Source organism: Epinephelus moara, chromosome 5, assembly GCF_006386435.1.
Source record: "Epinephelus moara isolate mb chromosome 5, YSFRI_EMoa_1.0, whole genome shotgun sequence".
Classification (NCBI taxonomy): Eukaryota; Metazoa; Chordata; class Actinopteri; order Perciformes; family Serranidae; genus Epinephelus; species Epinephelus moara.
Genome location: NC_065510.1, coordinates 35738859 through 35757862, shown reverse-complemented (window position 1 = coordinate 35757862; position 19004 = coordinate 35738859). Strand labels below are relative to the sequence as shown.

The following is a 19004-nucleotide window of genomic DNA, read 5'->3' as shown; positions in this document are numbered from 1 at the left end:
AACAAAGACGGTTCCATAATTCATATTAAATTCAAAAGATAACGAAAAAACAGCTACAAGTGAGAGGGAATAGTGATAAAGTGGTCAAACTTGGTCAAATCCACAGCCTCAACCCATCCGACACTGTTGGACTGACTCACCAGCAGACATCACTACATGAGGGTATACAGTATTCAGTACTTTGCCAGACAAAGTCTAATTAATACCAGCGTTAATAGCCACACGCAGTTAAGTGAAAAAACTAAGTTTGCCATGTGGCTAATTGCAATCAGGGGCAAATCAGGGGCAAACTGCCCTCAGCTGCCAAACTTTGTGGGCGTGTTTGCGCTGGTATATCAATAGCGCAATATCCTTTGTGAATAGGACGTTAAGACGGAGCAAACTGCGGGTTTAAGTGAAGTGCAATTCAAGGTGCTTTCAGTGGCCGCAGTTCATTCTTTGTGAATTCGGCCCTCAGAGCTTTCATGCATTTCCAAAAGTGGACCTTCTCTCAGCTGACCTACTGATGAAGATTTTAAGCAGGGTCGAGACATCGCTTTCATCCATAAGGTCACTGTGAGCGTTCATAATGGCCAAATGTGTTAGTCTCTCCTGCGTCATGGTGTTGCGCAGCCAGGTTTTCAGCCTGCGCAAGGCTGAGAAAGAGTGCTCGGATGCCGCGACAGATATGGGCAGGGCCAGTGCAGAGTTTAATGAGCTTAATGAGCTTCTCCACCTCCGACAGCATGGAGCGGGTTTGGGGCTGCAAGGTTTGCAGGATGGACACAACATCCTGGATGCCAAGGCTACTGTATGTAGTCAGGCAGGTTAGACATATGCATTAATGATATGAAAGAGATAAATATAAGTCAGACAAATTGAGTTTATATTCAGATTCTTTATTTTTTTTAAAGCGTCATGCATTGGGTAGGGAGGCTGGGGTGCGGGGGGTGCGGATGGGAGGGGGTGCGGCCGCAACCCCCGCACCCCTAGTTCCGACGTCTATGGCGCCAACTAGGTCAACAGACGCTAACCGACAGCCCAACACTGAGGATCCTCAGAAAAATAGAAGTATGAGTGTATGTGTGTACATGTGTGTGTATTTGCTACATCGTAAGGACCAAAACAAGTTTTTAACCAACAGAGTGAGGACATTTTTTTGGCTAGTCCTTGTTTGAGGGTTGCATCTTGGTTTTAAGGTTCAGGTTACAATTAAGTTTAGGTTATGGGAAGGACTAGGGATTAGTTGTGATGGTTAAGGATAGGGTTGAGGGTCCTCACAATGATAGAAGTACAAGAATAAGTGTGTGTTTGTATGTGTATAGTCTAAAGTTCAGTGTGAGTGCTGCAGACCTCTTGTTTTGTCTTGAGCATTGATTCCTCCAGATTTCTGGATGTGCTGTCATTATTAAGAAGCCATGAAAGAAAATAAAGTGAAGCAAAGGCTGCAGGTCTTACTTACCACGGCTGACTGTGATAGGCTAAAAGCATACCAAAACAGATTTCACTTTGCTTTAATGGGAAGGTATGGAGCTGGAGCCAAGAGTTAATTAGCTTAGCATAAAGATGGGATTCAGGGGGAAACAATTAGTGTAGCTCTCTCCAAAGCTCCAAAATACACCTACCAGCATCTGTTATGCTCACAAAGTAACCATGGCATTTTGTTTGTTTAATCCATGCACAAGCTCAAATGTAAAAATGACAAACTGTGGATTTACAGGGAGTTATGCACTGGAACTGTTTCTCCCTAGGCGCTGTTCCTGGGAACAATTCTTTTGAGCGCTGACATCTCTGTGATAGATTATAACATTTCTCAACACCAGAAATTGACTAAACTGTTCAGACCTGAGCTTTCTCTGGAAAAGAATGTGTTGTTGTTTGACAAGTTGGCATTGCACGTTTTGTCTTCTGTGCAGGAGTTTTCTTGGCCAGCATCTAATGGCCCTTGGTCAATGATTCACTTGTGTTGATAGTAATTTAAAATGCTTTAAAGTGTGGGAAGTAGCTGGGTCTCTTTGGTTCTGGCCTTCCAGTCCGCTGTATCTGCCTCGAGTCCAGAGGTTGTTGGTGAATCACAAGGGATTTAGGCCTTTGACTGTGCAGTATTACTCCCAGAAAGACCTTTCAGCCACTCACACACTCACTCACCAGGTTAACATAAGCCTAATGCATCGCTTAAACCAAACAGGTGTAAGCACTAATGCAAACTAGCATTTCTCAGTGAGACACAGTGGGGAGGGGATTGAAAATTGCGGTCATGAAAAATGTATGAGCTTCTAGAAGTCTAAATGAGTCATCTCAAACAGAAAGATCCTCCCTGCATTAAATTCCACATGCATTATATGCTGCCAGACACTCATCACTGGCAGAACTCCACTAGTCAGCAGCACTGGAGCTCCATTAGCAGGCAGACAAATCATAAACAACAACAGCAGCAATATCCAAAACAACCATAGAAATAACAAACAAAGCAAAAACAAATACCGGCTCCCAGGAGCGGAGATGAGTTAGAGAAACACACCGGTGGGTTTGTATGTTTTAGCTAATTTACTACAAATGATGTACTTTACATTACAGCTAATTATGTTCCAAAGCATATCATTAAATCGATAAACACATTTCAACCCTCTCCCCGGCAGCCACCGGTTCATTTTAGTTCATGCTGAGTATGATATGAAAATGAACTTGCAGAGACAAGCAGGTTGTGATAGGCAATCTGTCACAGTTTGTTTTGTTTTTTTTACACAGTATTCATTTATAAAAGTTACTTTTCTTGTGCTTGATAATGGAGTTCAGAGAAAGAACTGAATAAAGCAGTATTGAATTCTCAATATTTGTTATTGGAAAATTAAACACAAATGACAAAGAATAAACATGAAGATGGTAAAACATGTTAATTTTGTAATGTGTCATCATTAAAAAGCCTACAAGCATCTCTTTAAATTAAATTAAATAACTTTATTATTTGTCAATCTGCACAATTTTTCAGGGCACTCAGAGTAGAGGTGTATCTTTTCTGCAGGAACTTGGTATAGGCCTATGTTTAAACCCCTGACAAGTTCAACTATTTAACTTTTTTATTACTCTCAAGTTGTTGTTATTGACTTGTTGCCTTTCTTTCCTTCTTTCTTTCTTCTCAAAATGAAACAAACACAATAGTCTTCATGAACCAATAAGCTAAATGTAGCCTATGGTAACCACACTAAGCCACTGAAATGAAGACTTGGAAGACCAACCTAGTCTCACTCTGAAGTCATCAAAAACTGGGGCTTGGGTCAGTGACTTCCGGCATCAGACACAGACAAAAGAAAGCAGTCCTTTGACGTCGGCATGATACACCACCAGTCGCTGTTATTGTTTAATGGCACCAGGCGGTGTCAAGGAGAAACGCAGCAGGACAACAGCGAAAGTTGAGGCAGCGGAAGTCCTAGTAGTTGCAGGTGGGTGGGGTGATGGATGGGTCCAACAACTACCGACTTTCACCTGGGAGGCTGGTGTTGGCTTCCTGTAAGATTGTAAAGCCAAACCCTTTTCTTTTTTCCTAAGCTCAACCCCATGCATGTGTTAGCGAAATGTAATCATGTGAGTTTGTTGTTGAAGGAAAAAAACGTCAATTCACAGTGTTGTACTGACGTAGTGTGTTTATTTTGAAAGAGACTGTATGCAGACTTTACATTTCCTGTGAAAACAGAAGTGTATTTTGAAAACAGACACTACATGAAACAGGCTGAGGTTGACACGGCATCCCAGAACATCGACAACCATAAATTATTGTCAGATACATGTATCTGTTCAGGGATCAAATTATTTTCATTGCTGTTCAAGTGGTCTGTGAGTAACAGGTTTCATGTCGATACAAAAATGTGTCAACCAACCCCACTCTCCCCTACATTTTAATATATAAACCTACATACACATCCACTCGCAATTTGAAGCACATGAACAGGCACGTGCAGTGATATGGATGATGGTCTCTGCGTCGCCCATATCTGTCTATCATAGAGTCCTAATGGGCCATATAAAAGCCTTTGGATCCATAAAATGAAAAGCAGACCATTAACCCCTCCCTATGCATGAGATCCACTAAAACAATAGAAACAAGAGCTCACATCAGCTCTCCTCAGAGCACCCCCTCAATGTAATCTGACTCCTAAATGGACGGACACACACACACACACACACACACACACACACACACACACACACACACACACACACACACACACACTTTAGTTTAAAATGTATTTCCTTGATCCTCATTATCTTGCACGAGTGATGGAAGGGATCAATAGGGGTCATCGATCAGCCTCTGCTGATGCATAGACACTGGAAAGTTAGCATTAATAAAAACATACTGTGTGTGCACACACACACACACACACACACACACAACTGTAACTATATTACTGTAAGAACAGTGTTTCAGGCTCAACTAACACGCTGATCAATAAGCTTATAGATTGTGTCTGCTAAAGCTGTAACTTGAGAAATACAGTACAGCAGTGGTCACTTTTAGAAGTGTAGATTTGCTTGTATTGTACAGTATACTGTACTATGTCATGGGGAAGGTTTTCTTAGGGACTGTTTGTTGTTTATGAGGGGGGAGGGGTGGTGCTAAAAGGGGGAGGCATGTCAAATAAATTATTTAGGACATGGAAGGGACTTGTGTTTTTTTTTTTTTTAATTATTATTTTGGTTTAGGGGAGGGGTTGAGGTTAGGTTGGGGTTAAAACGGGTTTGGGTTAGGGGGCCTTCCAAACCTGAAGGCATGTTTTCTTTAAAAATCACCAAAATGACACCATTTATCATAGCCAGAAACTGTGAAACCAAAAATCATAGTTGGATTTTCACATTTTCGACAGTCCTTAGACACATTATATGCAACAAACGCTTCAGTCAGAAAAAAAAATATAACCAAACCTGAGCTTAAAAAAGTGATATTCCTTCAAAATCACTTTATTCTATGTATAACTTTAAATTTGGCTAAAAATAAAAAAATAAACACATTTATGGTTGAGGCAGGGTCAGGCATTTTCCCCAACTCAGCCAGGGAGGCTGAAGCCTTAGAGCTTCACAGAGGGTCAAAAAACAACAACATAAAAAAAAAAAAAAAAAGTCACACCCCAGCCACCCTCCTTTTCTGATAAGTAAAGATATTTAAACTTTTATCCTCAAAAATGAACAGGTAGATCTGAGGATTTTTTTTTTATAATTATCTTTGGAATTTCAGTATCATGGAATAATGATGCAAAAGAATCAGAAGTAAAAAGAAATTCCTTCTTCTGTTTTTTACAGTCATTATCTCTGTATTAATGTTCTGTTACTTCTATTTTTTTGATTTTGTGTTAAAGATACCTAGCTGTTGCCTTAAGAAAGAAATGCCTTATTCTTTGTTCCACCAGCAGAGAGTGCCAGAGGAGCAGAACACAACCACAGAAATGTTCAAACGGCATCATTATGGAGCTGAATGTAGCGGTCGGGCTGTATGCACCAGGGTAGAGCATTTTAGACAGCATTACAGTGTGTGTGTGAGATTCAGCAGATCTGACCCATTCATGATCACCAAAGAGATGTTGCTGAAGTTATTGTTGTTGTTGTTGTTGTTGTTGTTGTTGTTGTTGTCTGAGCCTGTGAAAACACATCAGGCAAAATGTGTGAATAGAGGTGTGAGATAGTGCCCCTGTCCCTGGTGCTGAAATTTCAAACTCCTAACATTAGCTGCATTGACAGAGGGAGACCTTGACAACCGTCTGCTGGTTGGTGGACACACACACACACACACACACACACGCACGCACAAGCTGTCAAATCATATTCCATCAGACACCAGTACCGACGGTGCAGTGCAGTTGAGATTCAGACTGACCCATTTTCCCCTCACGCAGGGGGAAGCCTGTAAGTTGTAGGTGACTGGGAGCCACTGCTCTGCGCTCACTGCTCACTGATCCCCCTCTGGACCGAGTGGTGTGTCCCGTCTTCTCTGCTTACTCACAGGACAGCCTGTACCCAAGTTCACCCTGTCTCTCTTCCTCCCCACTCTTTTTTGTCTTCTGTGCAGATACTCCTCATTATTGTTTTAATTTATGTAATCAACTTTGTTTTAATTTTATGTCCTCTCTATGTCCCAGAGTATCTCACTTTGTCTTGTACTGTCTTCTTTGTTGTGCATAGTACAAATAATTTTTTTGCACAAACGTTAAAATAACACAAGAAATCCAGCTAATTGTTTGACATAATTTATGATGACATAGAGCTGGGCAATATGAAAAAAAAAATCACATATCTTGATATTTTTGCCTAGATACCTCAATATGGATATTGCATTAATATTGTAGGGTTGACTATTGGTGCTCTCACAAAATATTTACACATTGAGATTTTTTATATATAATCATCAGTAATGTGATTATAATGAATAAGTGGGTAAAAGCTCAGAAAATTCAGAACATTACATCACTTTACTGTAAAGCAGCCTTTAAAACTAGGAAAAGACTACATTATTAAGATATCCAAAATCTAAGACAATATCAAGTCTCATATCACGATATTGATATAATATTGAGATATTGATCAGCCCAAGTTAAAAGATTATAAGAGTCATATAATATGCACATCGTTGCCTGATATATAACATGAAATAACCACGTTGGAAATATCAAGTTATGTCAAGCACTGAAAGGCTCGGACATAAAGACATGACATGGACATTTAGGATACGGGGATATTCAAAATTTAAGACATCATCTAGACTCATATGACGATATTGATATAATATTGATATATTGCCCAGCCCTGTACCTGTATCGTTTCCATTGATTTGACTTGTTGGTTGAACCTTTGCAAATACCCAAAAATTGGATCTTATTTCTGCCAGTTAGTCAGTCAAAAATGTACGTAAACCTCTTAGACCCCGTGTCCTCGTATGAGGACATTACATTTTGGGTTTACTTGACCTTATACTTAATTCTACTTAGCTTAATCCTATTGTCCCGTTCATGGACACTTTTTGTGCCATCTAGTGGTAGTAAGAATCTATGTAAAAACAAGATGTCAGCCATCTCTGCCAGGTCAGTCTCCAGCTGATCCCATCACAAAAGTGGACAAGGTCCAAAACCTGATCACATTTTGTGGTTGAAACTTGTTTATTTGTGATTAACAGTGTTTGTAGTTTGATATGGCAACACATTTGACCAATTTTAGCAACAGTAACAAACTAAGACACTGTTAATTTGGAAGTTCTCGTATAAAGACTCTGGGACTTTATGATTGTCACATTTAAGGACACTGGGGCTTAATTATTGTTGACAGTGTTCTGTTTTTTATACTTATCAGGTCCTACTGATCCCAAATAGCTAGGAGAAAATAAAAACGCATACTAAACAAAAGTTTGGGTCTCAGGAGGTTAAGCTCATTTATTTCAGTGTCCCTAGGTCAGATCCATGGGGTGTACCTTTCCTTATGCTACCACCTGAGGAGCACCAACATTGGAAAGTTCTTCACAACTTTAATATGACTTTAATATTCACCTCATTTCCCCTATTGTATCCTTTTCTCCCCCTCTAATCCATCCCATCCTCCCTCCTCACCCAATAACCTTTCCTTCTCCTCATTTGTCCCCCTTTCCCTCAGGACAGAGTGCATTTTTTGCTGCAGCAGCAAGGGTGGCTGTCAGCTGGCTGTTGGCATGCAGCCCTCCTAAACCCTTTACACAATAAACACTTTCCTCACATACACAGTAACACTCACGTGCATGCACGTGCGCATGCACCCACACACACACACACACACACACACACACACGCTTTGTGGCCACATCTGTTCACATGGAGTAGGGTTTTCATGAACATGTGTGTGTGTTGGGACATGTGGTGAGTAAGCCGATGGGTCTCATCATTCAGCAACCCTTTTCAGTCATTGCCTCTCATATTTGTGAATGGTTCAGTTGGCATGTATGGATGTGTGGACCTCTGAGCATTTTTTTTTTTTTGGGAGAATGTCAAAATCCAGCTGTTCGCTGGCTTGGTATTGGGGGACAAAAGCGGATTTTCCTCCTGATCTTTCTGCGAAGAAGAGTGAAGACTGAAGCAAAGAAAATAGGATAATTGAAGAGGAGGGGAGTAATACCCATCTGTCATTTATTTCCAGTGTCACCTTGAAGATGGGATCTTTTTTGGAGCATTTATAGGATTTAATTTGAGGTGTTCAGATGAAATTTACTTTGACGGTGGATTTCTTTTAATTATTTGGAAAATTGACCAAAACGTGTTGCTTTTCTTCATGTAACGTAGCACAGTGTTTACACAGCATGATTGAGGCTTAATAACTTTTTAAAATTCAGACAGTAAAACACAGTTTTTTAGCATTTCCAAAGGTTATGTGGTTATGTGGTCTTTACTGTTTGTGAAGGACGTATGAAAGTTAAAGTGTAACCTAGTAAAACCACTTTTTGAGACAAAAGAAGGTAGGAAGGTGAAGTCATGGCCCATGCTGCGGCTCACCTGAAGAAAGCTCGTGAGCTTGAGGCAAATCCAGAGTACAGAGCTCTACAGAAAGCCAGGGAGAGGAGGAGACGTCACCGAGAGAGAGCTGAACGAAAGCGGCAGGTAAAACGCATATAATCTCCTGACACAATTATGTTAACAACTTTGTGTCATGTATTGTGCATCTCATATTTTCATCAGCACATACTCTTTCAGACTTTAGAGTGTTGTATAAACGTTGGTGTTGGGCCATTGTGTGTGAGAGTGGGCTGTGGGGGTTGGAATGTGGATGTGGTTGACTGTGCAGTGTGCTGCTGCTGCTGTCCAGCTGTCCTCTCAGATGATTTATCCTGTAGTGGGAGATGGATAATGGTGGAGTAGATGACAGATGTGACAAAGGCTCACATGTTGAGACCTTGTAGCAACATTCTGGTAATGTTTGAGATAAAAGAATATGTTGGGTAGATTACCAGATTTATTTACCACCAAGTAAAGAACTAGATTTTTTCTAAAAAAAATATATTATCACTGACAAATACATCATCACTATTTGAAGCAGACTTGTTGCTAATTAACCTATAGTTTGGTTACAGCAGGTCTACACAGGAAGTGTTTGCTGGGTTTTTCAACATGCCTCTGCTTTAAACAGTTTTTACTAGTGGTCTACTGATATGTGTTATAATTATATTAGGTCAATAATAAATGAGCCACAAAGGTGCTGAACTTAAATGAACATTTCTTTAACACTGTTAAATTCTACACTGTCTCAGCTTACGCAGTGATAACACTGCAACATTCATTAATGCAATACGTGAACTATACATGATAAGGGCACATTATTTCAACATTAAATGTCAAATTTATTTTTTAATAACTATATTTTTAAGTGAGGCAGGTTGGGCTGCCCCCATAATACAGTGTCAGAGCACAATGAGATGTGTCTGCAGACCTTTTTTTGTTTTTATCAGTCTACCACCATTTTTACTCATCTGTTTTCCTCAAAAGTAAAAGAACAGCAACACCATAAATTTGGTGAAGTAATGTCTTTGTAAATGTTCATTATTTGTTGATAAATCAATTTTTTGATTGACAGAAAATTAATTAAAACAGATGAGAGGATTGCTTGGTCTTACTGTATGCAACAGTGAACTGATTTATTTGGGGTTTTGAGCATTGTTTGGATAAACCAAAAAATATGGTGACTTTGAAGGGTAGCTAAGCTCATTTTCAAAATTCGTACTCATCATTCTTATGGTCTCAGACGGTCATAAAATCGGAGTAAACATGAATAACTTTCTCTCAAATCCAAAAGCTAGACTGAGAGCTTGTTTAGACCAGGTATTAACATGTGTTTTAGTGATCCGAACAGAAGTGGACAGCCAAGATACATCGTTGTTCACATCTGTGTCTGCACGGTGCACAATTATTCCAGCAACACTTTTGCTAGCTGCTTTGTAGCATGCTTGCTAGCTACAGTAGTGGTTGTGTTAGTACAGCTGGAGGTGTGGCTGTTAGCAGAATTCAACACGTCTCCTTCCATTGGGCAAAATGATAGATGGTCACATAACACTTTGTCCAACTCAGCATAAAATGGGTAAGTTATAGAGCATGAGTGTGCTGTCACCCAAACAACCACCACATCCTGCACTGATGATGTAGTCCTTGTCAGGGGCACATCGGGATGCATTAGCATTTACACTATAAAAGATATGTGGTCAAATGTGTCCCAGACCACCTTAACAAGTGGTTTGAGTGATGCGATCACAATGCGTCTTGGTGGTTATTCAGACTTATATTTTGCACTGTCCACTTCTGATCAGATCCCCCAAAAGGCATGTTAATACCAGATATAAGCAGGGCCTGCAATGTGTCTGCAGACATTTTTGTTATCGGCCTTATGAGCACAGACATCAGCCTGATTAAACTGTCTGCCACTTAACTTTTCGTGTCTATTTTCATCTGTTTCATGTATCTAACTAGAGTGATTCTGTGTTGGGCTCCAGTGACTTGTGCTCAATACTTTGCCTTAAACCTTCAGTGCTGATTCAGAATGCTGGTGTAGCTGTTGAACAAAGCAACATTTGAGCTGGTCTAGTTAACAGTTTTAATTTATGCCCGCCAATCAGATCTACAACTAACAGTTAGTTAGTAATAGTGGTTAGAGATGTAATGACCTTCAAATAGATCCAGTGGTCTAATCTTCACAGAAACATACTGCCACGCACTTTATTGGGATCCTTTGTTTGGCAACACTTCTCCCCATCAAGTTATTATTGTGTGTTATAATACAGGCCATGACAGTGATTAAAAAAATAACCATAAGTGGCCTTATAAAATAACATAAATGCAGCTGTGCCTGCTAATGAGATATTTATGATACTGAGTAGAGTTTTGGTGTTCCTCCAATGGAAGCACAGACTTGGACACAGTACAGTCAGTGTATAATCCAGTATCCTCTGTTACATGACCAACTGCAGGTCAAATCCTGTGCAGATACAGAGATTACAGCTGGTTCTCAATCAATCCAATCTCTGTTGAGTGTGTTTGCTTGGCAGAGAGACAACATGAAGTGACTGGAAAAAAAGCATACGTCAACACAGGCAGACAATTACAAACATACGTGTTTGCAGGTCTGTTATAATGTGCATTTGTGATCTGAAAAGGTATGTAACTGTGTTATCCAAAGTATGAACTAGCATCTGGAATATTCTGCAATGGTGGCTGTAAAAGCATGTGCTGAGATGAAACTCTATGCACACGGGTAAAAGGTGTCAAGTTTTCTGAGGCATGTCTTACATACATACATATCAGACGTTTTATACATTCTCCTATGAACAATGTTTTCAAAGGTTTGCATAAGGTGATCTGAGTACTGTCTTCAGGCTCAACATTTGTCACTACATTATGACCCTTTGACGTTCCTGGAGAGCGCAACAAGCCATGCGGTCTCCAGCCAGACTCAAACCCAGCTGTCATGAACCCCACCCGGGGTACACACAGCAAGGGGTTGTGGTCTTCATTGAGGAGTGGGTCTGGGAGGGTAAAAATAGCCAAGGCGGGAGAGACAGTGAGGGTTAAAGGAGAGCTAGAGGAGTAGTAGGCAGGACTGGGCCTTGGCAGCTCACACAGTAAGACAGAGGCAGAGGTATCTAAGGCGGAAGAGAGTTTGCTGGGCAAGAGATAAAAGGGCACCATGAGGGGAAGGATGGTGGTAATAGTAAAGTAAGTGAAGACGTGGACAGATTTAATGGAATGTAAGACTGATTGATGCAGCTAAGTGTCAGGAAAGTGGGCCAGTGAGGCTTTTACCTAAGGACGCAAAGTGAAAAACTGCAGGGATTGGACCATAGAATACCATACAGTGAGTGAAGTGAAGGGAAGGAAGGCCACAGTTTTTTAGGTGTAGCTGGGAAGTTATTAACTGATTTTGTATGGTAACCATGGGCAATGCAGCAACATGTAAGGCCTGTGGATCAGATAAAGCTTTGAAGACCACTGGGAGTGACAACGATTTAAACCATCACTCTGACTACTACGGAGCCGCTGACTCTGGATCTGAAGTTGATGATTCACTGGTAAGAGGTGGAGAAAGAAGCATGGTTCATCAGCTTATGTCTTTTCTGTCATGTCGATGAAGTTTTCAAGAAAGCGTGTTGTGTTAATCTCTTTGCTGTGCTGCTGGCGATTGTGTCTGTGTGTGTGTGGTGACATCCCATGTGAGAGGTTTGACCTTTGATCCCAAACGGGTGTGTACTCATCACAGACGTGCGATGAGGAGTTTGATTGTGTTGCTGACCTCACACGTTAACACGCAGTGGTGTTTGATAGACCGATGACAGGTTACAACCTTGTCAGCACCCTCTGAAATTAACTCACCCCTTAGTTCTTTACAAAAGTAGTATGGCTTTCATTTAGCAGAACAGAAGCTTCATTAATCTGATGAAGTAATATCTTTGTAAATATTCATATTAGTCGATATATTGATTTGTTGAGTGACAGAAAATTAATTATTGTGTTTACTATTGTGACAGTCAACTGAGTTCTTTTGGTTTTTGAGGGGTTTTTTTAAAAAAACATAATACAGTGACATTAACTCTGGCTTTAAGAACTGTCTGTATGCACTTTTCGGACATTTTTATGGACTAAATTGATTAATCGAAAAAGAATCACCTGATTAACTGATAAAGAAAACAGTAGTTACTTGCAGCCCTACATATATCAACATAGTGGTACTTTTATTATTAGCTGATGTTGGCCTATCATAGATATATAGGCATTTATGTATGTAGATATACAAATATAAATTGTAAAGCATGAATATTTTTATTTTCTACATTTTCCAACCCTTATCCTTCTAAATACAACTTTAACATAACCTCCAGTGAAGTTAAACGTATGTCCGAGGAACTCAATATACATACACATAAATGCAGCACACTATTCAGGGTGTGTGTTTGTGTTTGTGTTTGTGTGTGTGTGTTGCAGCTGCTTGTGCAGCCTAGATGTCCGGTGGTTAAATTTAGAAGAGCCTACTCAGAGAAACTATTGATACAAGCAGGAAGTATTACTTCCATAAAACCATAAAACACTCTCTGAGCCCTTTGTACTAGCTTTTTATATCAAATTAATTGCAATCATGCACAGTAATAACAAGCTACTCCCATCTTTTTCTATGGATGTAAACAGAACTAAGACAAAAAACTGGATCACTTGAAATAACAAAATTAAAGGCCAGTTCATAAAAACTCTTCATAGTCTGCGCACCCTGGTAGCTCACCTGGTAGAGTGTGCACCCCATGTACTAAGGCTAAGGAGTCCTTAGCAGTGGCCTGAGACACCCTGAGCTTGTTGTCCTGCCCCTCACCTGACAGTCTTTAGCTGTACCATCTAAAAAAATGCAAAAAGCCCCAAAAAAGAAAACTTTTTTTGTGTGTGTGTGTGTGTGTGTGTGTGTGTGTGTGTGTGTGTGTGTGTGTGTGTGTGTGTGTGTGTGTGTGCTGGGTAAAAAAAATTGTTTATATGCACCATATTTTTTAACACATATTTATAATACAGTCTGACCCAAATACGTTCTGAACTAACTCTTAATGTTACCTTTATATAATTCCACCTCCACCAGAAATAGCGAAAGTCAGCCTGGAACTTAATGAAACCAAAAATTGAAAACATTCTTGTATTCCTGTTCCTAATATCATCCTCCTTTTTCTCTCCAGTCTGACAGCAACACCAGTTTCCTGCGGGCTGCCAGAGCGGGAAACATTGACAAAGTCCTGGACTTCCTGAAAAATGGAGTAGACATCAGCACCTGTAACCAGGTAAGGAAACTTTGATGACCTTTCTGTTTCAGCCGTCGCTTACGCCACTGTGTGATGCCCGCTGTGCAACACAACTCATCAGAAGACAATGCAGGGTCGAAAAGTCATGGAAGGATTAAGTCTTAAGCCCTTTGACTTAATGACAAACAGTCTTAGTTGTGCTTCTTTATTACTCATTCTGTTGTCATCAATCAATGTCTAGATCTTGTCAGCAAAATGAATATTTGTAGGAAAACAAGCTGTTTTATATTCAGATAAATCTAGTTTTTGTTTTATTTGATAAATACGTTTGTCATGTTCATTTAACAGCAGTTTCAACATAGACATACAATTTAACTCTAACTTAACTTTTTCTTAGTACATCTGGCCAGAATTGTTTTCTTAAATCTGCTGTTTATTGCCTCACCGAGCACATATGTAAGTAACAAACAACACATGCTAATGTCACAGAAGTAGGTCAAAGCTGTCAACTGCTCTGTTTGTCGAACCTGCTGAAACTAACCTTCACTCTGCTGTGTCACGGCGGCATCACACAACCAAGCTCGGTCAGCGCATTCTTTAACCTGCCATGCTGCCCTCACAGGATCATAACCACCCTCCCATCTACGATTACTCTCCTCCTCCACCCTCCACCACACCCATTCTCCCTTCCAATCTCAGCCGTATGTGACGGCCCCTCTGACAGCTGCCCCTACCCCCCATACCCACCCTCAACATCTTTCCACTGGGGAGGAGGGATTTAGGAGGGTGTAAAATACTTCCCCTTAGATCTCAGGACACCCGCCCCGTCCTGTCTGTGTCAGTGTGATTTACAGAAGTCACAAGGTAGCTTAAAAGAGTGTGACTGTGTGTGACTGATTGTGTGTGTTGTGTGCGGGCGTGCATTTCATCAGCACCTTGTATTTTGTACTGTCTCATTGCTGTTGGCCTTTTGTAATTCTCCAGCAGTGTAATAGCAGCTATTTATACACTGGGCTGTAATTGGTTGGCATACAGAAAAGTGGCAACTGCCCACCCATAACTCTGCTATTTGTTGTCACGGGCACCATGGCTTTTGTTTTGTGTACCAAGAGAGAAGCTTGACTCTTCAGGGCTGTGATTCCAAACTCTCTCTTGCAAACACACACACACAAACACACACCGCTCCCTCTTTGCAACAGGAGAGCCCTGCCCTTCATAGTATCTGTCAGGGGTCAGATGATCACATTTGAGCCCTTGCAAGTGCCCAAAAATGCAAGTGACATTTTCATATATATATCCCAGTGATGCTCTCACTTTGCTTGTGTGTGTGTGTGTGTGTGTGTGTGTGTGCGTGCGTGCGTGCGTGTGTGTTTGGGTGTGACTGTTTATGAGAGAGAGTGGCCAATATACTGTAACACAGTAGATGTATTGAGAGTCACAAGAGATAAATTCCACTCAGCTCATATGACCTTACTCATAATGAGGTAACTGTAGCTCATTTTACTTGATTAATTGGTCACATGGATCGTGCACGCACACACACACACACACACACACACACACACACACACACACACGTACATTCAAGCACGTAGGTTTTGTTTCAACATACTGGGGCCACATATGAAACAGGAGTCTGGGGTTCCTCTTTCAGAAAATTTCAAAAACTTGATTTCCTGCATTCTGGTGGATTTTTATGCACCTACTTTGTGGATTTTCTCTATCAATATATGGTGTAAATTTCTTTAATTTTGTCAAAATAAAAAAATCGTCTGCTACTTTGATGTTTTTATTGGGAGGATAAATGCACAGTGTGACGTTCTCCCTTCAAAATTTGAAGACGCACAAATCCCTGAGTTTCATTGTCAATGGCTGCATTCAAATATACATCACATGAATGCAAATGAACATGAGCATGTACGCGTGTGAGTTTCTATCTATACATACACAAGCTTACGCACATACTTACACACATTCTTACAAGTCCAGTACTTGTATTCCTCCTCCAGGCTGTGGTTTTGACAGTATGTTTGATGCACTCATGTTATTGTGACCATCCTGAAAGTTGTAATTGACGTGTGTAGATGTGATGCCATCTGAAGCTTAATGATATTTCAAGGAAATGCCAATTTCCACATCTACCATGGTGAAAGGAGACCTAGGCAATGATTCAAAAGTATTACGTTACCTGTGATTAGCAGCAGAATTGCGCTCAAGGAAATGGGTGGATCAGATTCATGTCAGTGGAAAAGCACTCCACACAATTACAGATCCATTATCTATAATAGTAGTGTCAGCATCACAGTCAAGAGAGTCAGAGCTCTGTTGATAACAGCAACAACAGACGTGAAGCTATATAGATCAAAAATATATCAGTCGATTCAGTGACTATAAAATTGAGGAACTTCATTGTATCTACATACAAATTGAATTACTGTAACTTAGTCGTCTATTTACAAATATCAGCATATCAGCAGTATATCACAAATTCAGATGCTCCTCTTTTTAGTAATCTGGTACGGAGATGCTGTATTGAGGCAATATACTGTAGTACACAGCACCCTCCACCAGAGGTCAGTCCCTACTGGTGGAACAGGCAGCTGAGCTAAGAAAAATGGCGACTGCAAGTGGAGGGGACAACATTGCAGCAGTAGTAGAAAGAAAAAGGCCTCTGCCCTTGAGTATTGCCACATTTACGTTTATCTTGAGAGGCTGTCTTCCAACTGTAAAACTGTCTATTAGCCACAAGATTTTATTCAACACATCATCTCCTCTCAGCCCACTGATGTGTCGGTATCTGCAGTGGCAACAAGTGAAATCACATCCTCCAGCAACATGGGCGTTTATTTGATATTTATTCATTATTCTAAGGGCCACAAGTATTTAAGCCCAGCAAGACTTGTCTAAGTGGGTAATAGCATATAAGAAACAGAATTGTAGGCTAAACAATTGCCATGCTACATACATACGTACATGCATACATGCTAAAATGACTTAGCTCAGCTTATAAATATTTGTTTTGTGTTGCAGTGTTATAGCCACCATACATACAGTTATATTCTGTAGTGTTATGATTCGGGAATTGTATCCTAAAATTAACAATAAAAGATATAATGTCATCAGAAGTTTCTTGACTTAACTCAAACTGTACATCTGGAAGACAGAAGGAGAAGCTGGAACGTCACACAGGAATTTTAAGTGTTGCCCTTGGCGGTGTGTAGTAGTTGCTAACTAAAGAGTCAGATCCTAGAAAGCAGCAACAGGGTGGCGAGGGCCAGTTTGGCGCCAAGGGCAGAGGGCTGTCCAAGTTAGTTAAAGAGATGGAGAGAAAGAGACACACTCCCTGTCTGCCAAATCTACACTCAGACTGTTGCAGTGAGTAAGTGAGATAAATGAAACTCCTGCTTTACAGAAAACATTAGCCCCCAGCTTTGACTGGCGTGACTTTGTGAGCACGCAAGTATGTTTTTTAAGTTTATAATATAATATCTGTACATTTTGGGCTTATCTGTGTGTGACAGAGTTTGTTCCATATGAGTGTGTCCCTTCTTGAGTGTGATTGTGTATGTGAGCGGTTTCATTTCCATGTCCTCACAATTAAAGGCCAGACTTCCCCTTTAATCTGCCCAAATGTTAATCCTTGGTGAGTGGTATTGCTCTTTAATCTGCACGCATTTACATTATTTCCTCTTTTTCCTCTAAATTCATCCCCCCTGACAATTTGGCCCATAAAACGACACCAAATAAACGTGACCATTTATTACCACGTGTGATTATAACAAAGGTCAACGGTCATAGGGGCGGGAATATTAATCTGCGTTGGACGGAGCTCAGCGGTGTCCCTCCTGCCAGGAAGCACTACAAACTGCCAGGGATCACTGTGTTGGGCTGAGCGTCCATTAGCTAAATGAAGCTTTCACTTACAGCTCAGAGTAAAGGAGATTTAGATCAGTTTGTGTGACAGATAGTGTATGTGTGAGTCTGTGGTGGGTTTTGCCTGTCTCTCCTGGAATACATAATGGTCGAAATGTGATTGAAACTCTAATAAGATAGAGCATAATTCTTGCTGTGTCACTGGGTACACCATTTCAAAACTGACGGCTAAAGCTGAAACTCAGCTCTCTGAATGTTCAGACAAATGAAGCAAAGAGCATCTGGTCAAACATTTGGAAGTTGTTTCATCTCGCCTGTTGGCGCCGCAGTGAAAATGGACTGGCTGACTAAGTAATGTGATTTATGATTTACTGGAGTGAAGACATTAGAAACACTGACATCGTGACTTCACAAACCTGATAAACATTTATTTATAGGAAAGTATGACAAGCATCTAAGCTCAGTAAGACCACACCCATCATCTAATGATGATGATGTTGTCCATGATAGTGCTTAAAAGGTTGGTCAGCTAACTGATAAACCAAAAATTCACTGACAACAATTTGATACTTGACGAATGATGTAAGTCATTTTTCAAGCACAAGTGTTAACAATTTACTGATTAAAATTTTTGAATGTGATGATTTGGTGCTTTTTTTCTTCTTCTTTTTTTAAACTCCTAATTTAAGGACTTGCTGCCAAGTGTGTGTGTCCCTTTTCCCCTTCTGGGGATCAATAAATGTATTTATTACTAAAGACATACCATGGTGCTGACCTAATGTTAGTCTCACTTTACTGTTGAAAATGACTTTGGGGTGGCACACAGTGTACAGAGATAATATTAACAAAGGAATGTTAGCGAATGATAATTCATGTCATCTTGACAAATATGTCAGCAACCAACCAATCTGACCACAGAAATAAGAAGTAAACAAACCTGGCTGTTGGTGATCTGATATTGGGCTAACTGCTATTGCTGTAGCTGTATGTTAGCTAGCTAATTAGCCAACATTAGCAAACAATGTGAATATATATAATGTGTCTGTGAACATTGTGACAGTCCCCCAGCAACATCTTTTGACCATCATCAAAATTTGGTTTGCCATTCAACCTAGATGAGCCTATTACATACCATATTCAAGCAATGTGTCCTCATATAATGAGTCTGTGACATCTTTCAAAAATGTCCATGCAACGGTTCATATGATATCCTATGAATTAGCGTACCACGAATAACGTTATGTAGCCTGCAACCTTAAAATGACTCAAAGTTCCCAAGGTTCCAAATACTGGTCTCCTGGGAAAAGTCCTGTGTTTTGCAACCTATCGACCGCCCCAACCTGCACCTTGAGGACACCACTTCTTTCTTTACTGCAGACGTGGGTTAACATGAATT

At 40.4% G+C, this 19004-nt stretch overlaps 1 protein-coding gene across 1 annotated transcript in view; it reads left to right on the top strand.

Annotated features, from left to right (window-relative positions):
- LOC126390887 (ankyrin-2-like) overlaps positions 1-19004 on the top strand; it is a 56451-nt gene that overhangs the window by 12486 nt on the left and 24961 nt on the right. The window contains exon 2 of the mRNA XM_050045382.1: positions 13673-13774. Coding sequence (XP_049901339.1) covers positions 13673-13774 — 102 coding nt within the window. The remainder of the gene's footprint in view (positions 1-13672; positions 13775-19004) is intronic.